Raw genomic sequence first — 25577 nt, forward strand, 5'->3', positions numbered from 1 at the left:
CTCAACCTTTACTATGCATTTGCCTTTGCTAGAGGGATTTTCCTTTACTTTAGATACTTACTTCTTGTTGCCTTTTCCGTTCCACTTAGAGAAGACCCTTTAACATTTATTTTAGGGTGGGTTTAGTATTGATGAACTCTTTTAGTTTTTGCTTGTCTAAGAAGTTATTTATCTCTCCTTCAATTCTAAATGAAAATCTTGCTGGGTAAAGTACCTAGGTTGCAGGGTTCTCCCTTTCATTGTTTTAAATATATCATGTCACTCTCTTCAAAGTTTCTGCAGAAAAATCAGCTGCTAGCCTTAATGCGGGTCCCCCTGTATGTGACTCTTTTTTTCTCTTGCTGCCTTTAGAATTCTCTCTTTAACTTTTTTCATTTTAATTATGACGTGTCTTGGTGTGGGTCTGTTTGGGTTCATTTTGTTTGTTAACCTCTATGCTTCGTGTACCTTGATATCTGTTTCCTTCTTCACGTTCAGGAAGTTTTCAGCCATAATTTCATCAACCCCTTTCTCTCTTCTCCTTGTGGGACCCTTATAATGCAAATGTTGGTACATTTGATGTTATTTGATGTTTATAACTGTTTATAAACAGTTATAAACTATTCTCATTTCTTTTTTAATTTGTTTTTCTTTTTGTTGTTTTGATTGGGTGATTTCCATTATTACATCTTCCAGATTATTTATGTTTTCTTCTGTATCACCAAGTCTGCTATTAATTCCTTCTAGTGTGTTTTTCCTTTTAGTTATTGTATTCTTCAGTTCCAATTGGTTCTTTATATATTTTCTAGTTCCTTGTTAAAATTCTCACTGTGTCCATCTATTATTTTCCCTGATTTAGTTCGCATTTTTATTACTAATGCTTTGAACTATTTATCTGATAAATTATTTATTTCTGTTTCACAGTTGTTTTTTCTGGGGTTTTCTCTTTTTCTTTCTATTGAAACAAATCCCTCTGTCATCTCATTTTGTTTAACTTTCTCTGTCTCTATTAAATTTGGTGAAAGAGTTAGCTTTTGCGATCTTGAAGGGGTGTCCATGCATGGGAGCCTTCTCATACAGTCTGTGTGTGCCTGGTGACTTTGGTGGGAGAGAGAGATATAACCTGAGCACAAGTTATGTTTTAACCCCAGGTGTGCTATCACCTTGGTAGGAGGTGGGGCCTGAGATGGAGGAGCTAGATCCAGAGCCAGGTGTGAGTTGGGGCCTCCCCTATGCTCCATGGCCATCACTGCTCTATCAGGGGCAGGGTTGGGTCCCAGGTTGCTGGAGCAGAAGCCCTGAGGGGCAGGTCAATCTGGTTCTGTTCCCTCTAAGTGTGTGCTCTCCCCTCTTCCAGCACTGACACATTTGCCCCGGAGGGGATTAGTGCTGTACCAAGAGGGCCTGGAGCAGACCCTTGGCATGGGTGTGGGCATGGGCTGTAGCAGTCCTGCTCCTAGTCAAAGTTCCCTGCTGCTTCTGATGTGCTGCTTCAGTAAGTGCTAGTAATGGCTGCCCACACCCTATTCAGATGCTGTTCTGTTTCTGAGCTGGCTCTGTCCCTCACAACTGAGCAGTCCCCTTACCCTTGCAGCCCTCACCCTAGTGTGGAGCTGCATTGTGAAGCAACCAGGACCAGAGTGGTACTTTACTCAGGCTGGGGTGTGCACCAGGGTAGTTGCAGGAAGCCTGCCAGTGTCCTGTACTATTTCAATCTGCTTTCTCTCCCCTGTTTTGGGAGTAAGCAAGTGTGCACTTGCTCTTCACGAGTGAAGTCTAGATTTTTTACAGCCCTCCTGCTCGTGTAATCCCCCTCCTCTTCTGTGTCCCCTTGCAGGAGCACAGGTCCCACCCTGATTGCTCCTCTTCCCTTCCTCCCAGACTGTGTGTGGATCTTTCTTACAACCTTGGTGTATAGGAGTCTTTCTGCCAGTCTCCAGTTAGTTTTCATTGAGAATGGTCCCATAGGTAGATGTATATTTGATGCGTTCGTGGTGGGAGGTGAGCTCCACATCGTCCCACTCCATCATTCTGATCTCTTCCAACTACCATAATATTGTAAGAGTTTAAGGAGTCAAAATGTGTCTAAGACTATCTAGAAAATTGACTTACCTGAAAACTGTATAATTAAAAAACAATGTATGGACTCCTGGTGCAGTGTTTAAGAATCTACCTGCCAATGCAGGGGACATAGGTTTGAGCCCTGGTCCGGGAAGATCCCACATGCCGCAGAACAGCTAAGTCCGTGTGCCACAACTACTGCGCCTGCACTCTAGAGCCCGTGAGCCGCAACTACTGAAGCCTGCACACCTAGAGCCCGTGCTCCACAACAAGAGAAGCCACTGCAATGAGAAGCCCACACACCACAATGAAGAGCAGCCCCCGCTCTCCACAACTAGAGAGAGCCCACGCACAGCAGCGAAGACCCAATGCAGCCAAAAATAAATAAGTAAATAAAAATAAATTTATAAAAAAAAAATGTAGTTTACAATGACTAAGTTAATTGGCAATGTGTAATAAAGGCTCTAAATAATTAATCATATAATTATTTCAAGCATGATATCCTAATAATAACAACAACAGCAACAGCAACAACAATAATAATAATGGTTATTGAATACTTAAGATATACTAAGGACTTCACAACCATTATCTCAGTTAATCTACACAACAAGCCTACGAGGTAGGTCACATTATCGTTCTTATTTTCCAGATATGGGACCTAAAACTCCCCCTGTCCAAAATGCAGCTCACTGGAATTTAAATGTAGTAGGCTACTGAGCATAAATTCCAATAGCACATCAGTTCCCTTAACCACGTCATTGAGAAAATTATATTTCTTTTGTCCAATTTTTTGTCATCTACTTGTCCAATATCTTCTGATACTTTCTTGAATTCCCCGTGCTATATTCTCATAATGCTAGTCAAAACTGTGATTGTTTTCTCACATGTGGGCTCTTATGTCTAATTCAGAAGTGCAAAGCCTCAATTAGGAATAATTCTTAAGTTAAGGAAAATACAGCACCTTCCTCAATGTTACTTAAAGGGGTCATTTTCCTTACACAGCTCAGTGTGTAATACCTGCTGTCAAGTATTTATTACCCTGAGCCTGGCTTCTTCTCTCTTTGAACCAGGAATGGTATTTAATACCTGTGTACTTCTATCAATAGATTCTGCTCACGATACAGCATTGGGAGGTGATTTTAATACTTTCTACATTTGCTTATAAGAATAACTTCTTTAATGTAGTCTAAAGTGAACAGGATGATTAATTTCACATTAGGGAAGAACATTGACTCTGAAGCCCTTTTGTCATATTTTATAATGAAACTTCTACAGCCTCTAGTTTTTCTATTCAGTCACCTTGGCTGTAAACAGTGGGAATTTTCATAGAGCAGAACAGCATTTCCCAAACCTTCCTGACAAAAAGGATGACTGGAGGCACACGGTAAAATGCAGATTTCAAGGTTTCTCCTAGGTGATTTCCTGGAATTCATAATTTTATAAAATTCTTCTAATGATTTTTATGATTCAGACAATTTAAAGAACATCAGAATACTTTTTTTTTTTAAAGGGGAGGAAAGAAGGATAATTTGGATTATTAAGATACTAATTAGTCAAAGTGCAACACCGGGCTTCTGGAATCAAGCAAAAGTGCGCACAGAAGTGAAGAAAACAGACCCACATAGTTCATTTTTTTACAATTTGCCCTGATCTTCTGATTTTTGGTATAAATCATATGTACTATCTCCCCTTTGCAAGTATTACATACTTACAGCATGTAGCTTTCTAAGAGGGAGAAAAGGTCTGTTCTTGAACCTTAGGCTCCAGTACGTACTCTACCTGATGGTTTCTGGATGATCTGTGTGGCATTTTCAAGGCTCAGTTGGTTTGGTTGACCTTCAGGGCTAAAGATTTGGCCCCTTCAGGAAGAAAGTTCTGCTTTTAGTAGTAATCAGATTGGCATGGGCCACTTGCCAGTCCAGATGAATACACATGAAGTGATTGAGATTGAAAGTCAATTCTTTATATATTTGATTGTCATGATATCAGAAATCTTACAAATGGAGGGGTCAGAGGGATTTTATGTTGAAAGTCAGTGGAGCATTACCTTTGCTATGTGGGATGACAACTTTCCTCAGATATTATTGTCACCATTAGAGTAATTGTTCTGTAAAGTTTTGTCTCAATTTCTGTTTCCTTTGAAAAATAAATATTTCCTATCAGCTTAGAGTTCAGGTCATTTTTCATAAGCAGCATATAAAAGCACATTAATTTTTTATGGATGTCTGCCTATATTTTTATCCCAGGGTTAGTTATTCTCAAATATTTTCAACCTACAACCTTTACCCTTAATAAGAGTTCTTCTCCATTAACACCTTCAGTAACTTCCCATCCTTTATTTTTTTAAAAATTTTATTGGAGTATAGTTGATTTACAGTGTTTTGCTAGTTTCAGGTGTACAGCAAAGTGATTCAGTTATAGATAGACATATATTCATTCTTTTTCAGATTCTTTACCCATATAGGTTATTACAGAATATTGAGTAGAGTTCCCTGTGCTATACAGTCGGTCCTTGTTGGTTATCTTTTTATCTGTAGTAGTATATATACGTTAATCCCCAGCTCCTAATTTATCTCTCCCTGCCATGTTTCCTCTTTGGTAACCATAAATTTGTTTTTGAAATCTGTGAGTCTGTTTCTGTTTTGTAAATAAGTTAATTTGTATCATTTTTCAAAATCAGATTCCACATATGAGTGATATCATGTGATATTTGTCTTTCTTTATCTATCTGACTTACTTCACTTAGTATGATAATCTCTAGGTCCATCCATGTTGCTGCAGATGGCATCATTTCATTCTTTATTTATGGCTGAGTAGTATTCCATTGTAGAAATGTACCACATCTTCTTTATCCATTCCTCTGTCAATGGACATTAAGTTGCTTCTGTGTCTTGGCTATTGTAAATAGTGCTGCAATGAACACTGGGGTGCATGTATCTTTTTGGATGGTGGTTTTCTCTGGATATATGCCCAGGAGTGGGATTGCTGGATCATATGGTAGTTCTGTTTTTAGTTTTTTAAGGAACCTCCATACTGTTCTCCATAGTGGTTGTATCAATTTACATTCCCACCAACAGTATAGGAGGGTTCCCTTTTCTCCACACCCTCTCCAGCATTTATTGTTTGTAGACTTTTAATGATGGCCATTCTGACTGGTGTGAGGTGATACCTTGGGGTTTTGATTTGCATTTTTCTGATAATTAGTGATGTTGAACATCTTTTCATGTGTTTTTTGGCCATCTGTATGTCTTCTTTGGAGAAATGTCTATTTATTTAGATCTTCCACCTATTTTTTTGATTGGATTGTTTCTTTGACATTGATCTGCATGAGCTGTTTGTATATTTTGGAGATTAAACCTTTGTCGGTCACTTTGTTGGCAAATATTTCCTCCCATTCTGTGGGTTGTCTTTTTGTGTTGTTTATGGTTTCCTTTACTGTGCAAAAGCTTTTAAGTTTAATTAGGTCCCATTTGTTTATTTTTGTTTTTATTTTCATTACTCTAGGAGAAAGATCCAAAAAGATATTGCTGCGATTTATGTCAAAGAGTGTTCTGCTTATATTTTCCTCTAAGAGTTTTATAGTGTCCGGCCTTACATTTAGGTCTTTGATTCATTTTGAGTTTATTTTTGTGTATGGTGTTAGAGAATGTTGTAATTTCATTCTTTTACATGTAGCTGTCCAGTTTTCCCAGCACCACTTATTGAAGAGACTGTCTTTTCTCCATTGTATATTCTTGCCTCTTTTGTCATAGATTAAATGACCATTGGTGCATGGGTTTATTTCTGGGCTTTCTTTCCTATAACTTCCCATCCTTTGAAAGAAAATCATTGATTTTTCTTGAAGATGTTTCCGTCATTAGGAAACAGGCAAAGTTATGTCACTTACTCAAGTTTGCACAGTAAATGTTGAGCCAAACAAACAATTCACAGAGACACTTTAACACCCAACCCGCAGTCTTCACTATTTCACTACTCTGCATGCTTATGATGATAGAAGACATTAAATGAAAACATTAACAAGTAAATTATGTTCATGACCAATAAAAATATCTTTTAAGAAATGGACTCAAGAGTTTTTTTAAACTAATAAACAGTAAAATATTTTTTGACAATAATTAATTCTCCTCTTGGTTTAACTAGAATTTAATCAAAAGACTAAACCTGCACTTAAATAGGCAGGATTTAGAGTGTGTATATGTCATAAAAGAGATGAAAGGAGCTAACCTTCTTGGATGTTAAAATGTACTTTAAAGTTGTATTACAGTGATTGTAGTCAGAAAAAAAGATCAAAGCTATATAAGGAATTTAGGAGGTACATTAAATAAAAAGATAAATTACAAATCAATTATATTGGAGAACTACCTGGTTATTTGGGGAAGAAAAAAACAAAACTGAATTTATACTTCACCCCTTAAACAAAAAATAATTTTAGGTGGATTGAAGAGATCATAGACTTGAGAAGTACTAGAAAGAATATTGTTTAAAGTTTAAAATGTTGAGTTAGTGAAGCTTCTCTTGGCACCCTTCTAGGGTCTGAAATAGTAAATAGCTTTTAGAAATAATCACATAAAGATCTAAAATTTCTCTGTAGAAAACACACACAGGGAAAGGAAAGGCAAACTTTAGTTGGGTAAAATAATTATTGCATTCATGCAAATACATTTGCATTTTGTAATATAAAAAGAGCTTTTAGCTATCAACAAGGAAAAGACAAACAATGCCATAGAAAAGACATTGATAGATAAGTAACAAATGAAGAAGTACAGAGCATTAAGAGCTTATGACAAAATATTCAGGCTTAATCATAATTAGACTGCAAGTCTAAATAATGATGTTTGTTTTCGTTTATGCCACTCAAACAATCCAAATCAGCACAATGGGTAACATTATTTTATTGTGGCATTAAAGAAAAAATAAGATACTTGTGTAGCACATAGCACTATGAATTGTTTATAATCTTTCTAGAAAATGATTCGGTAATATGAAGCAAAATGTAAAATGTGCATATCTTCTGATCTACAAATTTTACTTCTGGGAATGTATCCTAAGGATATGTGTAAATATGCAATGAAAATAATCTCAGTATTTTGCATATGTGAAAAATCTCAACCTAAGTAGCTATTAATATGTAAATAATTACATAAATTATCATATATTCTTGAAAATTATATTTTTATAATTTTTGAAAAGAAAACTTGAAAATTTGAAAAAAGAAATTTGAAAATTTGAAAAGAATATTTTCTCTAATATTTTTAAATTATTCAACACAAATGATTCTTAATTACTTATGGGGGATAGTGTTGCAAAAAGTAACTAATAAAACTGCATACAATTAATTTTATGGTTGTTTTCCTTTCCTGCTTGATAGTAAGACTTTTATTAAAGAAATTTTAAATTTTCAATTACAATAGATTTGAGTTTTCCTGGTTTTGATTTGAGTTTCGGCTTAGCCTCATGTGATAACTGAGTAATTTCCTTATGGTTTGTCTTATAATCTTTATTAGGAAACAGTTGGATATGTCTTGCTTTCTCCATTTTCCTGATGAGTAAAGTAAAATTTTTAAGTAACCTGCTCAAGAAAACAGAAGCTAGGACTTGATCCCATTGAAATAAAGAAGGAACCTTTTCATCAAAGTTGTTGGGGAATGAAATGACGACTTTCCTGAGTTACATACTTGGTTCAATCAACAAGGGCCTGCAAATACCTTCAAGTATTGTTGAATCAATAATTTTAATCCTTGTCTTTCAAGTTCTAGTACTCAGTAGAAGCAGTTTGAGATTTTTGTCTCTCACACTGTCCTATTGGAATAATATATTTATTTCTTCATTGACATGCTATAGCGAAATCTACTGTATGGGTAGTTAGATGATATTTAAATTTATTGCAGTGCAAATTGAAAACCTACTTGCACTACTGTCAGCAGTTGACCCTTAAGTGCTATTCACGTTATCAAACCAGATATTTTTAATATTGGGACATAGGAAATAGTTTAATGCCAGTTGGTGTGAAAGTAGCTTATTTGCATTAATTAATACAGAATGGTCTGGTATGGGAAAATATTTTATTACAAAGGATGGCACTGTCAATGAGGTTGGTACTTTAGTCAGCAGTATATTATGGTGAAAATTACATGTTAAATATGGGTAATTGAAAAACTGATGCCAGGGAGCTTCTTTGGAATGAAATTTTGTATTATAGACAACATCTCGTGAACTAAATTCTGAGAGCAATTCCAGGAGGTTTTTCTATGATGATCAGTTAATGTATTTAACAGGAAATATATCAGAAAATGATTTAGTCCTCTCACTCAAAGATCTCTTGTATAATAAAGTATATTCTTCTCATGCTGGCTGCTTTTACTTTGCAAGTCATTGGGTTATATCCTGGACACAATAATCCTACACAAAATTGAAAAATGATGCCCAGGTAATTTTTGTCATCTGCTTTTAAGACTTGAGTCATTAGCCATCCATTTTCTTAAATAAAATAAATGTTTTAAATGAAACCATGTTTACCTTATATAATTTCTTATTAGGTTGTTCACTTTCATAGTATGCTGACAGTATCGTATTTCAACTCAGAGTGAATACACTATGAATACTAAAAACAAACAAAACAATATCCTATCTTTTCCAAATGGGAAGCCTGCTAGACTCAAATAAAGTAAGAAAAAGTCAAAATATTACTGTATATCCTGTGTGATGATGGCATCATGATGCCTATAGGCTAACAGAATGCCAAAATTGGGTTTGTGGCAGATAGTCTGTTTTTTTTTTTTTAATTAGCAAATTTATTTTTATTTGTTTTATATAGATTTTGCCAAAATTAGAGCTGAATTAAACAACATCTAAACTTTATCTTCCCTAGCATCATTTATATTTAGTCTCACCATCTTGAGTATTTTACTATGTCTGCCACTTACCATAATGGTGATACAATGAAAGAATCTTACATGGTTCTTCCATGTGGTAACACATTAAAACAATGCTTGCATGTTTGGAATGTGTAAGATCTTGGTTCCAATCATGGTTTTACCAATTGTGTATCCTGCATGGATAGTGTTTTTTTTTTTTTTTTTTTTTGTAGACAGGGTCCTTTATTTAACTTCTTCTTTTTTTTTTTTTTTTTTTTTACACACACACACACACACACACACACACACTGTATTTTATTTTTACAAGAGGTAAATAGACTGACACCAAGCATTGTACTATTTAACTTCTTAAAGAAGAAAACATAGAAAACATTTTTATCCACTTTCAAATTGAGGATCAAGGGGAATGACATCAGTGAAAATGTCAGAGTAGGAAACTCTGGGGTGTGTCCATCCCCAGAAACACTGACATAGATGGTAAAACCTGTCAGTAATGATCTTATCAACATATGTAAGTTTTTAAAATTAATTTTTATTGGAGTATCGTTGATTTACAATGTTGTGTCAGTTTCTGCTGTACAGCAAAGTAAATCAGTTATACATATATCCACTGTTTTTTAGATTCTTTTCCCATATAGGTCACTACAGAATATTGAGTAGAGTTCCCTGTGCTATACGGTAGGTTCTTATTTGTTATCTATATTATATATATAGTAGTGTGTATATGTCAATCTTAAAAGATTAAAGAAAGTAGAGTAAAATATTGACAAATATTACTTATACCTTAAATTCCCTCTCATATTTATTTTCCCTTTCTACCAATACTTGTTGTTCACAATGTTCACAAAACCTTTTTTAATACAATGTCTTAGAAGGATTTTTGTAGAGCTGCATCTTGTAATTTTTTGAACCGTATTTACTACATTAGAGTATCCTACCTGATGGTCTAGTTTTTCACTGCATAATAAAGATAAAAACTTCCAACAACAGAACCACTACTTACTCATCGTGAAAGGTATTCCATTATCCTAGAACAAACTTGGCATCATTATACCACTTACTTCCAAGAGAAACACCCTTTTGTCTACATTATCTTTTCTCTCACTGCCATTTTTTCATAAATACTATTTATTCAGAGACCTGCTTCCTCATAGTTTAGTTTTCCTAACTGTTTGAGTCAATGGCAAATCCATAATCCTATTTTAAATATTCTCAAGGCCATGAAAAAGTATGCTATTTATTCCAATTCGGCAATTTAACTGCAGTGCAGAAAAGTTCGGCACCCAGAGATTTAAGCCTCTGTTTTAAGCATAAATTACTAAAGCACCCTGTTCTTTTTTCTTGTAAGTGTAACTCTCTTTGACATGAATCCCCATAGATGTCTTAGGCAATAAATGATATTCCAAGAAAATAATGTGAAAAAGCTAAAGGAGAAGGGGATTTACATTTTTAATTTGATATATTAGATCATCTTTCAATGAAATCTCTTAACTGTGATAATCACAATTAATTCATGCCTACTCGTGTCCATAAATCTTTGGGTGGTACCTTAAAAGGTCTTCCAGAAATAAATCTTTTGCAAAGCTGGAGTCATGCTTCCTGTCCCAGCTCCCTGACAGAGAGAGTACAGAGAGATTAAGTCATAATATGGGTTGTAATCAGACAGACGTAGGCTCAGATTGTGGCTCTGTCTCCTACTTAAACTTTCACTGCTTCCAGAGCCTATCACATGAATTATGAATTACAGTTTCTACTTCCTGAGGTCGATTTAAACATCAGTGATATATGTTGAGCACTCAGCAGAGTCCAGTATATAGTAAATACTCAATTCAATAATTATATTAGTTCCTTCAATGCCAAAGTCAACTGTTATCTTCCCTATGATTGCAGGCTTGAAACAGATTACTAATTGCTTCTTGGAAAGCTTATGGTTTATAATCTGCAAGTTCTAATTTAACCAAGACCTGCAACTGGAGCCCTTTATACTAATAAAATATTTCCTAACTTTGTCACCCCAAATGGATCAAGAGCTCTTCGGGGGCAGGGGTCATGTTTATTACAGTCTTTGCATTTGGCAAGGTACTTAACTTACAAGCTTGCATATAATTAGTATTCAACACATGTTTATAAACTGACAGATAGACAACATACAGGAGTAAATAAAAATTATCAATTGATACTCTTTTGTATTTTACTCTATTTTAGAAATGAGTTTTATCCCCATAATAATTTTTTTTTGGAATGGTACCTAGTGTAGTGCCTGTGTCAAAAAGATTGCTTAACAGACATTTGATAACTGAATGGATGTAGCTAGTTTTCATTTGCAGAACATGAGCACCACCACTATGGGTAACTGCTATATGTTTCTCGTGTTTAAGTTCTGGCAGGCCTTTCTTAAATATGCCTGTTTTTTTTTTTTTCTTTCTTCCAGTAATATCTCATGCTGTCTATGTTATGTGTACAGGTAGTCTTCATTTTTTAAGGATTCTGGAATTGCAAACATGCCTATTTTTTAAATTGTATTTGTAACTTCAAGATCCATACTTGCTGCATGTTCTCAGTCATTCACAAACATGTTCAGAACAGCAGAACATCTGCGTTGCCTGATGCACACTTTCCCAGCTGAGATCAAAGAAGGTGATGCAAGGCCTTCTTGTTCCAGCTTTCATACTGTAAATTAGTGTCCTTTTCATGGTCTTTTAGTGCTATTTTTTCAAAAATGTTTGTGCTTTTTGCTGATGATTTTGCTGTTTAAAATGTTCCCAAGCATAGTGCTGAAGTGCTGTCCAGTGTTATTAGGTGCAGGAAGGCTGTGATGTGCTTTACAGAGAAAGAACATGTGTTAGGTAAGCTTCATTCAGGCATGAGTTACAGTACTGTTGGCCATGAGCTCAATGCTAATGAATCAACAATATTTAGTGTTAGATACAGTGTCTTCGCATAAAAAAACACGTGAAAAGATGGTATGTATTGATTGGTCGATGAAAATGTAACCAGAGACCCACAGGAACCTAACCCTATATTTCTCCCAGGAGCAATCATTCAGTATTTGCTAATTCAGTGTTTAAGATGACTTATAGAGCATAACTATAGCAAATAACGATAATCAGTTATACCACTCATGGTGATTAGCATTTAGTAATCAGGCTCTTATTAGGGTCCTAAAGTAAGGTAGAGGTGGTGGGGATCAGATTGGTTTGCAGGATCTTATGATGCTTTCTGTACCTCCCAATACATTTTGGCATCATGAGACTGAATGTCATCTCAAGTCCAGCTTCCAGGAGTAAGCACTGATCAAGTTTTTACATAGTATATCTCAATTTTGCCCCACACCCACTACCTTTGCCATAACTATTCACGCTCTGTAACAAGCAGTGGAACATCATTTGCAGAGATGGGATGAATATGTAACTTTTGACTGTGAAATGTCTTTGTGCCCAAGGATCTCATCAGATGTTCAGTTCATTATGCAACAGCCAATCATTATAGGAAAAAGACTGTTTCTAACATTAGGGACTCTAATTTTATCCTCTCATCGTAAAACAAGACCTACCTAGCCAATGTAGAAGAGGAACATAGGATAAAAGGAAATGAGGAGTGTTAAAAAAGAATAGAAATGCTATTCAAGGAAGGAAAGAGAGAGAGATGCAGATTAACACAGACTGAATTTAGCCCAATGTGCCTCAATACAGATGTTCAGTAAAGCTAAGTCTAATTCTCCTTGAAAACTCCCCCTTTCAAAATCTCTGCAACACTTTGCAAACAAACATAAAGAACTGTCTACCTCTAACCCTGTTGAAAATCTCTCCTACCTTATACTCTTTACATTCTGTGGTGGACATACAATGGAATTTTAATTATGGAAAATTACAAAGTATTTGAGATCTTCTGGGAGTACACACACTCACACACACACACACACACACACACACACACACACACACGCGCCAAGGGACAGTGGATTTAGTGGAAAGAGTTCTAAGCTAAGAAAAAAGGGCTAGGTTCTAATTACCTGTAAATGGCAAGCTGCTGGCTTTGTAGGGAACCTATAGTTGAGGCTAAATCTCTGCAACTTGTTTGCTATGTGTTTGCAGGTTAGGCAGGATTAACTTTTTTTTAAATTAAAGTATAGTTGACTTGCAATATTATATTAGTTTCAGGTATACAACATAGTGATTCAATATTTTTATAGTTTATGCACATACAGTATTATTAACTATATTCTCTGTGCTGTACATTACGTCCCTGTGACTTATTTTATAACTGGTAGTTTATACCTCTTAATCCCTTTCACCTGTTTTGTTCATCTCTGACCCTCCTCCCTCTGGCAACCACTAGTTTGTTCTCTGTATCTGTGAGGTTAAATTCTTTATTGTGATCTTCCATCTCAGCATACCAGCTGAGAGAAACAAATGCTGTATTAGGCTAAGAACTACAAAGCAGAAAGTGGATTTATATATCCCTCTCTCTAAATCCCATCATTGGGAGACCGTCTAAGTTCTTTGGATTCATACATTGAGAAGAGCCAGCAACCTCTATAATTCTATATTATATAAATATGATAGAGACCAAAATTCAATGGTTATATCCATCCAGTTTTGTCTCAGTGGTTATTTTGGCTTGCTTTGACTAAAACAGTAGTGCACAGGAACTCTCTCTCAAGATGGATGTGAGCCTAGAATTCAGGTACAGTGTGTTAGGTGATTAACAGATGGGATGAATAGTTTCTTTTTACCCATAACATCATTGACACGTTTGTCTGCTTTGAAGACCAAGTGCTCACTTGGCAGTTTGCTTTGGCAGCAGAACTTTCTGAGTTGAAAAAAAATGTTTATAGAGGTGGTCACATTTCTCACCTCTTTGTCAGCTATAGTAGTAAATTCAAGATTTAAAATTTGTAGTCAAATATGGAATTTTATAGAACACAATATGAAAGCCAAAATAGACACCAGGAAAAATTATTTTCACTTCTTTGACTCTATAGTGAAGGCAATCTCAGATTTAATAGTTATTCCAAAAGAAATGTGGGAATAAAGCTTCATTGTAAAACACAATATTATAACAAATGGGGGAAGGATTGTAATTTCAATGCAAAGAGAGAACACTAGTATTGCTTTACAGAATATGTGGCCAATCATGTTTAATTGAAGCTATTGCAGTGAGAAGTAACAATTTGACTTCTAGGGAGTTTCAATTGACAGTATTATATTTGTGCAACGTACATCCACTACAGGAATAAAAGAAACTTTTATAATTGCATGCTGAAAAATGGAAGTATCAACATAAGTTCTGTAAATCTTGCAAATAATAACTGAACATAGCTAGATGGAAAACATTTTCTTCACTAGATCCACATAGCTTAGAGAAAAATAATTTCATTGAAATGTCACATACTTATCATCTCTTTCCCTAACCCGTCTTTTGCAATTTTCCTCATTCCTCTGTATTCTACTATTCCACCATCTTTAATTAGTAAGAACCAAAATATAGGGATATCTTTGCATCATCCACTATGTTCCTTAATGTCACTCCATCATGGACGCGGTGATCCTAGGGAAGATGCCTTTTAAAAAGAAACAAGTCTCTTTATAAGATGGCACTGAAGTCTCTTGAAGATACATACTTGCAACCAACTATTTAACATATAATTTTCAACTATTTCTATGAAGTGATTGGGGTGTTACCCCATTTTGTCTCCACAAACACTTTAAGCTGCAAGAGTTTTTCCCCATCAGAATCATTACTCAACAAATATTGATTGCATGTTGCATGCAAACGTGACGCCATATAAGGTAATGTGGAGGATGCAAAGGTAATACCCACCTGGGCCTGACAACATTTTAGTGGGAAAAAGAAACAAGTACTTAAAATATTTATCTAACTTACGTTACAGGGTGAGAACTGTCCTAAGAGTCGAAAGTAAACTGTGAGAGAGACAGATTTCTATTGAAGGCTATGCAGAGGCTATAATGGAAGGAGGGGAAATTTTCACCTGAGTGAGGGTAGGATGTCCTAAAAAAAAGAAAAAAAGAGAGAGAGAGAGAGATGCTCAGGATACTCAGGATATACAGAAGGAATTTGTCTAATGTAATTGAAGTGTAGACTAGGTGAAAGGAAGTAGTGGGTGATAAGGGTGGGAAAACGTGTAGGACCCAAAATACCAAAACCCTTGAATATCATTGAAGTGGTTTGAACTTTATTTTATAGGCAGTGAGGAATCACTGAATATTTTAAACAAGTTAGCAAAATATTCAGAATCATACTAAATATAGAGTGGATTGAATAAGGAATGGGATTGATGGTAGAAAGAAGGATTAGGAGGTTATTACAGTAAGGCTCAGAAAGGGTAATAAACTCCAGAACTAGAATATTTCACATTCTGAATTCTCTCTAAAACCAATTTTAGATTTCCTGGATTTTATCAAAAACGTATATACCCATTAAGATGGAGCTTTTATTCCAAACTGGGGTCTATAACGTTTCTTTTTTTTTTTCAGATTTTTCATTATTCGTATACTGCTTCATATGTGATTTACAATATACACACTAGGTAAGTTCTTTGATTTTCTGGTTTCCATGAGCAACTCTCCAACTCAATTGTTGGTGTAGGTGTCAATTTGTTCATGTAAAAATATTTACCTTTTTTCAAGGGAAGTTTGGGAGTTAAATCCTCCAGAAGTAGAGGACTCCATCTTGCAGTACGCGGCCTGGGGCGTCCAAGGGCAGCAGCTGGTAAGCACAGGCATTGGTATGCACTGAGTACTGTCAGCCAGGGCCCTATGGGAAATGCTTACAGAAGCCGCTCTCCTAAAAATTGTCCTATTATACTGGATGATTTTCATTTACCTTAATATCTTTTATCTAGTATTTTAATTTAAGAATATATCAAATAGTACCAGTATAATGTTATCAATTAATTAAAAAGAAAAAAGTTTATAATGTGTGATTAAACTGCTAGTTAATAATGAAACCCAGAAGAGATCCAAGAATACTAAGGCCTAGTTCTGTAAAATTTCTGTTACATAATGTTTTATTTATTCTTAAAGCACTGTTCATGGCAAAAATTTAAGACGGAAGTCGACACTTGACAATGTTCTCTTAAGACTTTTTTCTCATATATTTTGGAATTATCACAAACTCAAAAAGGGAATGATTGATGTATAAAAGCAGTTTGAGCTTCACGATATTCTTGTGTCTCATGGGTGCCTGGATATAGACTTTAAGGGAAAATTGCTCAGGAAGTGGTATTGCTTGCTTGTATGGCTTGAGCGTGCTCAAAAGTACTACACATGGCCAAACTGATTTCTAAATTGTTTGTGTGTTTATATGCCTACTAACAACAATGTGAGAATCCCCTTTGTTCCGTATCCTCACGAACACCTAGTTTTTCCAGACTATTATTTGTTAATAATGACATTATTGCTTCTTCTATTCCAATTTTTATGCTTTCTAATTTATTAAATTCTTCTTGCACTAGCTACCCTATGAATGTGCCTTTTTATGGTGAGGTAGTTTCTTTTCTTGTGGGAAGATTTTTAAAAATGTATTCTATTATGATTGTAACAGTAAGGTTTAGATTTATTTTTGAATACGTTTTGGTCATTTATGCATTTCTCAAAGTTCATTTCACCTAAATTTTCAAATTTTTAGCATAATATTTTTATAACTTCTTAGTGTTCTTTTAATCTTAGCATTTGTTGCTGTATTTTTTCTTGTTTCCTAATATTATTTATAAGTATTTTATTTTCATGATCAACTTTGGTTGATATTTATAAATTTCACATTTGTCTTCACAAAAAGCCAAATTTTAAATTTATTTGATCCTTTCTAGTATAATGTTAGTGTTCTCTTTTTCTTTTCCAATAAAACATGGAAGACTATAGAATTTTCTCTAAATGTTGCTTAATCTTGATCCAACAATTTGATAGTAATATTTTTAATAGTATTTAGTTAGAATATTTTTTTAAATTTATTGCATATTCTTATTTCAGGTGGGTTATTTTGATGTTTGTTTTTAAATTTACAAAAATGTGAAATTGGTTTTGAAACTAATTTATAAAGTTCAAAAGCAGATCTTTGTAATAGTCACTTAGAAAATGATAAGACTTGATTAATGGCTTAATGTAAACTTTTATAAATGTTTTCCCTGTGATAGGTACAGTGTTTTATATGTGCCTATTAGGTCTATCTTAATACATAATTATGTTTTACATAATACATAAGTTAAAGTTAAATAAGTTAAAGTACATAAGACATTAACTCCTTAGTAGTGATGGTGGATATATGGTCTTTTTAGTGTTCTGTAGGTTTTACATTATATAATTTGAACTATGCTTTTAAGAATGAAGGGGGTTAAATGTTAAATACGTCTTTTAGTAAATTGAAATTCTTCATATTCTTATCAATATGTTCATCTTATTTGCCTTTAATAATTCTGATCAACCAACCCTAACCCTAACCTTTAACAGAAGTTAGAATCCTCTAGTTTTGTTTGTTTGCTTATATTTACTTAGAATTGCTGCTTCAGTAACAGCTGAGTGGGTTGAGGTATGTTTTTTAGTTTCCCATGACCATCATCTCATTACGATAATTTAGGAAATATAAATATTTTCCTTAACAAAGTGCATATTATTAGTTTTATTCCATTTTATAAATCTAAGAAATACTTTCTTAAACTAATTGGTGAAACAGATATTTCACATCACAATAAGGCTGTGGAATAATGTACTATAACTAAACAGTGCATCTTTTCATTAAAAAACTTCTGGACCCCGAAATATTCTGGACGTGAATATACCTGAGATGGAGTCTCGGCCAGTGGTTGGTTATGTGACTTTGGCCAAATCATTTTTCCTCTCGGCACCTCATTTTCATCAGTAGTAAAATGAAAGCATTCGACTGTGCTTTCTGACCTCCTTTATATTACATTCTATATAACTCTAAATATTATATTCTATATTTAACTGGGATTATTTAAACCTTAAAGGTTTACCAATAACATTGAGAGAAACATATACAAAGTTGCCAGACATTAGACCTGAAGCTTCTTGAGCATTTTATGGTTACATTTTATAAAGAAATCCTATATAACACAGTGTATTCACTGCCTTAACCACACTAAATGGTTGAAGAATTGATTAAATTATTATGAAGAAAACAAGCCAGTAATTTAAAATGAAAAAATATTGCAATGGTTCAAATCCCATAGATTATAGACAGTATGTTTGCATTTATCCTGTGTCTATTTTAGACATTTAAAACAATGTGTTTAATATACCTATGTAGGGCTGTCTCTAGATCCATTCCATTATGATATTCCTGAAGAGTGGCAGCAGAAGCTGCATAAGATATGCTAGATATGAAGATGCAGGTCTGATTCAGAGAAGTCAAGGATCAGTGTATTGATGGACAGTGCTGGGTGGGCACCAGGAAGTGGGCAGGCGCTGTAGTCCTACTGCTTCACTCTGCTGCTGTCAACAAGAGAGCTGGTCCATTAGGCCAGAGGCAAATTCTAAACACACAAAATGTTAGAACACAGAAACCCAAAATAACTTCATGTTCGTGTCACTGGAGTCCTTAGGAAAAATCTATAAAACTTTGATTAGTTTTAAATGGCTCTTTTTCTCCAAGCCTGAGAGCAACCTACACCTGTGCCAAAATAAGTTTTATACCCTAAAGGAAGTAGTATTAGTTGTATGCATTTTCTTTAATGATTCCTATTTGTTATTGATTCCTTATTCTTTAATATATTTGAGAAAATCATAAAAATACTAAAAATTTACAAAAATCATAGATCCTCTCATGGGGGTCATTTTGCAGGTGATTGAATCCTCATCTATTACTTACTAGCTGTTGATTTTGAGACTATTACTTAATCTCTACATGCCTTAGTTTCCTTATCTTTGAAATGGTGACAATAGCAGTGCTTTACTAATAATGCTATTCTGGTATTTAATGTATAAATACAAAGCACTTTGAAAAGTGTCTAGCATATAGTATTTTAGAGGTGTTAATTTTTATTGTTTTAAAAAGATTAAAAAAAAATGTGTCATTTGAATTTTAACTTCTTCAGGAATTTTGGTGTTACTAGTTTTTTTTGAGAAATAAGCCTAAGTTCTTTGTAATGGCATTTTCCCAGGTCATTTGGGAAAATTTTGGGATAAGTTCCATTCTTGTTGAGGTTATTTTTTGTGCAAGTAGACATAAACTCAATATAATTAAAGGGCATATCTCTGCAAATGGCTAACGGTCCATTTCATGTGAATATGACAGGCTTTGTCACTATTTGAAGCCATCAGCAAAAGTCAGCAATATGATTATACCAGAGATGAGCCACTGCAGTACTTTAGTTTTGCATTAAATTAATGAGTCCTGTAGTGTTTATAAACTAAGGACAATTGATTTTTTCATCCTTAATTCTCACTCCCTAATTTTATTTGCTGTAAAATAAATCCCTGTCTATAGAGAAGAAAGGTAAGAGATTGGGCATAGTTTATAAAGAGGGTCTGAGTTAGAATTCAAAGGATGGAGAATTTTTTAGTAACACTAGGTGTAGGGGAAAACAGTTTGGTTGTGGCCAACTTTGTGGGAAAAAAACCTGACACAATACAGCATGTATTATTTAGAGAAGGCAGTGAGTAGACCACTTCAGCTGTACCAAATGTTTTATAAAAAGAAATGGTGGATACTGAAGCAGGAAGAAATATGTTAGTCATTCAATTGAAAAGAATTCTGGTTTAAGAGGGCATAGCCTTTTTCTTTCCAAAATAACTTCATCTTACAAAAGTTAAAATCACTCAATGTAGAACATTTGAAAAGTCATATAATTATATGAATTCATGTAAATTCATATATAAAAATTAAATATACCTTATCTATAATTTTACCATAAGAATTGAAAGCTTCTGAAAATCAGATGAAGTCTGAGCATAAGAAGGAAGAAACATTTCACTGATTAAAATACACTCTCTAGAATCAGAAAAAACTCGATTCAGGCTCAGATTCTGTTTTTTGTTTTGTGACTTATGGAAGGTTGAAAGCTTTAAGCTTAAACTTGCTCATTTTAAAAATGAAAGAAATAACTACTCCCAGTTTTGCTTGAGGTTTAAATGAGATAGGTAATGTGCACAAGTCAAGATTTTCCAGTAAACAGTATTAATAGTGTATATAGCTATATATGTATATGTGTATTCAGAGAGAGAGAGATTGAGAACCTGCCTCAAACAATTATGGGGGCAGTCCGGCTGTCTGGAAACTCTGATAAGATTTAATATCACAATCTTGAGCTGCAGTCCTGAGGCCTTCAACTCATTGGGTAAAGACCAACCACATTATTCCTTACTTAAAATGAACTGATTGTAAATGTTAATCATATTTGCAAACTGCTTTCACAGCCAGACTAGTATTTGACCAAACAGTCAGGCACCATAACTCAGCCAAATTTACACAAAAAATTAGCCATCACAGCATAGTAAGCACTCAATAAATGATAGCTATTAATTTGATTCCCACTTGTCCTTTCATGTAATAACATAATTAATTCAGAATTTCATCATCGTTCCCCAAATAATTTTTGCAGCTTATTTTCTAATGTCCCTTCTTCAATTGCTAGCCATTCTAATTCACACCTGCAGAGGTATGGTTAACAATGCAGATCCTTAGCAACTCCCACAAGGTTATGAAATGTCACTGAGATGACACACAATGTCATTGATGTGACACACAAGATGTGACTAAGGTGTCACATCATCTGACTCCTCACACTTCATCACAGAACACAGCACAGGTTTTTTTCTACCTGAACCTAACTCTGTAATTTTCAGAGGGTGACACAGGGCTGCTTTGTGCTCCGAGTGATTCCCCTTCTATACCCATTGTTTTCTTTTCGTCAGAACTCTTTGTCAAATGCTTTCCCTCCTCTTCTCTGGTAATTTTTCCCCAACATTTCTACATCTAAGTGAATTGCTTACTTCTCAAGAGTCTAATATTGGTCTATTTTATTTCAAATTTTTACAGTATTTTATATTATTTATTTACATTGCTATCTTCCACCACTGACCTATAGTCCTTTCCAGAGCAGACAGAACAAAGAATATGGTAAATGGCCCTCTCCTCTCTCTCTCTTTCTCTCTGTCTCCTTTTATCTCTCTCTCTCTCCCTGCCTCTGTCTTCCCCTCATCTTCCTCCCCCCTTCCTTCTTCATAAAATTCATCTTAGCACAAGGCAAAATGTAGATTTAATAAGAAATTAATGAAAGGCTAACTGTTGTTTGCATGGATAATGGAATGCCAAAGAAGGTTTTGAGGATGGCATAATATGAAAAGAAATCATTCCTGAAAATACAGGTCTGGCAGGAAAGTTTAAAGTAGAGTGTAGGTAACTGAGTCTAAAGGCAGAGAGCTAGGTTTAGAGGCCATTAGATAATCTAGAACTGATTTGATAAATAACAATATATTTGAGATGAACACATCAAGTTTTAAACTGAGATCTAAAATTTGTTTGCAGCCCAACAATAAAAATTGTCTTATAAATACTTATTCAAGTAAATTAAATTATGCATATATTATATGTATATTTTTACATATTTTTGCAAATAATCTCATTTTTGACTCTGAATTTATTTAAACCACTTTATTGAGTCCAAATAAAAGATTGACACATACAAAAGGCTGTACTTTGCATTGAATACATACAAAAGACTGTACCTATTTAATGTATAAAACTTGAGATGAAAATAAGTATACACCCATGAAACCATCAGCACCTTCAATGGCATAAACACATCCATCAGCTCCAAAAGATGTTTACTGCCCTCTTTAATTTTTTGTGTGATAAGAACACTTAACATAAATAGACTCCTTCTTTGATATTGCTAGTATTTTTTCAGTCTATTCAGGATAAAATAAAATCACCATACCCATTCTTCCAATGGCATAAAGCTTTAAAAATATCCAGTGTGCTACTTAATTTATCACAATTTAGGTGTTTAGAGAAATCACTTTTCTACATTCTATTATCTATATTTTTGAAGAGCGTAATGTTTAGGTAATTCTCCAAATACAAATAAAAATTATCAAACTTTCCTATCATCACCTACATTTTTACTTACTAGAGATTTACCTTAAAATTGTATTAAAATCTTAAGTGATTAGCAACGGTTCATTGCCTCTAGGAGAGTTTCAGTTTCTTTGGTGTAACTGCTTAAGTTTTCATTAAGATTTAATGAAAATTTAATTAATTAATTAATTTCATTAATTAAGGTAAGCACTTTGAACAATTTTATTGACTTTTCCAGGGTGACTTTAATCCTCCTTCGTTTAAAAGCAGATGTTTAAGGTAGCATTTTTCAAACATGTTGTTGAAATCTCATGTCCCCTACTAAAAGTCAATATGATTTTGCTTCATATGCCATTAAGTATGTTTTTCTCCAGTATAAAAGTAATCATTTTAATCGTCATTAAGATGTATTCAAGAAATACGTGATAAGCATTTGCAAATATAAGATATACATGTGCATACTCATACACACACTACACACACACATAGTCACACACACACACATTCACTCCCTGCTGCTGGTGTCATGCACGTTTGGAACGAAAGTCTGGGGTTTAGAGTCCTAGCATACCAACATACCAGAGGTGACATAGAAGTAAATAAAGAAAAGCAGCCATTGAGAGTCAAGGTCTATTTCCAGTCAGTTCTTCACTGTGGTGTGTGTGGTGTGGTACTCATTCCTAGGTAGTACATTGGTGCAGGAAAACTGCCAGAAAATTTATAGCTTAACATCCTCAAGTGTTTGTCATGATGACCTTTTCTCGTATAAATGAATTTGCACCTTTTTTAAAACTCCATTTATTTTCATTCGTGGTGATAAATGCAAACAAGGTTACTTTTTCATTTTACCCAGGACAAAATCTAATGATTGTATTTTTAGTTCCAGGAAATAATAAAAGCAATCCTTCTTACTATATTCTAGTATTAGACGCACCTAAGGTCTAATGGGTCTCACTTCAAGTTTGGAATCAGGAAAATCAATATCAAGAAGTTAATATGTCTTCTGTAATCAATATTTTGACTGGAGATAACTGATGAACCATAATAGGATAACTATGTTTGGGTTTAACAAAAATACCCTTAAAATATCTCAACCATTTTGACTGATACATTTGCATTGTATTCAGGTGTATATTTACATTAGTATATCATGTAGGCAAATGTGACAGGAAATACATTCTCATATAAGTAAAATGTGGTAACAGTATAAGTGTACATGTGTAAAGAAAAAATGTGCAATTACAATGTACAATTTCAAAGAAAATTAATTTGCCTTGCTGTGCAATATAAATCTCTTAGTGTCTTGTAATGATTTAAACAGCATATTTATGACTTTTCTACCAAATTCAGATTTCCAGAAGAAATGGAAAATGAAATTACTATCCTTTATAAGCACACATTTCAGATTATTTCCCTCCAATTAAGTGTTGCTTATTTAAATGTAAGAAGAAAACTGAGCAACTTGCATACTGTTAGCTATACTCGTATTGCTTTTAAAGGCTTTGCACAGGCCTTATCAGAAGTCACTTGATAAGTATGTGTTGACTTGACTTTGATGACTGCCTTGGACTGTAGACAAACTCTCTGAAGGCAGGAGCTCAAATTCTGTAATTCTGATAGCATGTATAACTGCATATTGAACTATGGAGTTAGCAGGCGTGGGTTTCCATTGAAAATTACAAAAGAGAAGCTGCTTAGAGAAGATGTTGTAACCTGTGCCAGCATATGCAAATGGAAGATACTTAGATGCTGACAGTTTCTAAGTGAGGCCAGCCCTGACCTAGATTTAGATCTAGACGAGTGATTAGAAATATTGCCAAGCTTTTATCCAGTAATAATAATAATATTAATAATTAAAAAGCAAGAGAAGAAAATCATCAATTCACTGTATGCTATTTGAGAATGCCTGTTCCCTAATGCTATGTTTGTAATGTTTTATTCAACAGTTAGAAAAATCAGATGGAAACCAATACTGTCATATAAAGTACCAGTTTCAATGCTGGAATGTCAGAAGTGTACTTATCTCTTCTGGGGGGAGGTGGTAGTCTTTATCCTGATTTAAAGTGCTTCATTTGGTTTAATCCAGCATGAAATATAAAATTTTATAGAGCCTCTAACTAGGTCTTATGAACTTGTTACTTGTTACGGGTATAAAAGGCACAATGTCTATTCCAGGAGTTCACAGAAAATAGACTTACAGGTGAGAATACTCACCTTTGGGAACACCTACCACATGGACCTCACCTTGCAGGGGGAATCCTCTCTGAGGTGATGGAACAGTTTCCTAGAGGGAGTAACCAGCAAGTTGAGTTTTGGAGTTACATACTGGTGCAAGGTTTGGACCTTTATTTAAAGGCATCCCTCTGAGTATAAGGAAGCTCTCAATATGAAAAGAAATAGAGTAGACTTGTATGCAATCACTTGCTTTAATTCTTTTGTTTATACTTTTAATAACGGAAAACTATAACTTACTATAATTTCCAAATGTGAAAAGATAATAAACAAGCTAGAAATGTAAAATGTGTTAGCAGACTTGTACTAGAAAGAATAACCATAAGAACTCACTGTAATAAAACTCCCTATATTTCCCTTAACTTATATTGAAGCAATTTTGAGTTATTTAGTAATAATGAGGTAAATGCAACAGCCATATCTTTTTCCCTATTTTTTGTTTTCCAACATAAATAGCAATTTCTGCAGCTCTTCTTGTCTCATGCTGTTCCTAACATTGAATTAAATACTATACTGTGGCGTAAGAGCCAGAGAGATTCTAGGATTGCACATTTTTAAACTATAAATCTGGAACATACATAATCCAATGTACTGAATACTTTGGACAGTTCCTGCTAAGCAAACCATTTGAATGGAGTAACAGCATAGGTGATGATCAGTGAAGGTTTCTAAATATTAGACTCTTTCTGTTTCATTGCAGCTAAGCTTTTGCGTATCTGTTATTCTTACTTTTAACCAAACAGGGTTATCCTACAGTGCTGTCAAGTCATAGTCCTTCAACGGTCTAAAGAAAAACTTTAAAAATAAGGTTATAATAGTGCTTATTGTAAGATGTGAACCATGCTACACAACCCCTGAGTTATAAAGATTCCAATTAGGAAAAGATTAGTATTCTAGTGATTTACTGTTTTTTAGTAAACGGCATGAAGAGAACTCTCTGAGAGAAACTGTGCTCTGCATTAATGTCAAGATTCCTCATGTCAGAAATAACTCCAGGCCTCCTTTACATGGTGTGGTAGAGGAGCTCTCCCTGTGCTCTCCGTCTTAAGAACAACAAAGAAACTGAACATGTGAAAAGAAACTCTATATTTTATGATATTTTGAATCGACCACAGCCTAAACTGTAGTCTCTAAGAAACATGAAGTAATAATTCTCCAGAGCCAGGAAAAGATTGAACGCAAATATATACTTTAGTAGATTTCAGAAACTCAGAGAAATAGACAAATTGACAATTTTAGCTGGTAATTTCAACACTTGTCTTCCAGTTAAAGAGAGAACAACTATACAGAAAATCAGTGAGGATATAAAAGATTTGATCGACACAATCAATCAACATGACATAATTGACATTTACAGAACATTATACCCAA

The 25577-nt window shown here is 34.3% G+C and overlaps 1 protein-coding gene across 2 annotated transcripts in view; it reads left to right on the forward strand.

Moving 5' to 3' along the window:
* Window positions 1–25577, forward strand: part of DPP10 (dipeptidyl peptidase like 10) — a 707501-nt gene that overhangs the window by 542741 nt on the left and 139183 nt on the right. For both annotated transcript variants that reach the window (XM_068544007.1, XM_068544008.1), the window contains 2 exons: window positions 15416–15468; window positions 15569–15650. In XM_068544007.1, coding sequence (XP_068400108.1) covers window positions 15416–15468; window positions 15569–15650 — 135 coding nt within the window. The remainder of the gene's footprint in view (window positions 1–15415; window positions 15469–15568; window positions 15651–25577) is intronic.

The sequence above is a fragment of the Eschrichtius robustus genome, chromosome 5 (assembly GCF_028021215.1).
Source record: "Eschrichtius robustus isolate mEscRob2 chromosome 5, mEscRob2.pri, whole genome shotgun sequence".
NCBI classification, from domain to species: domain Eukaryota; kingdom Metazoa; phylum Chordata; class Mammalia; order Artiodactyla; family Eschrichtiidae; genus Eschrichtius; species Eschrichtius robustus.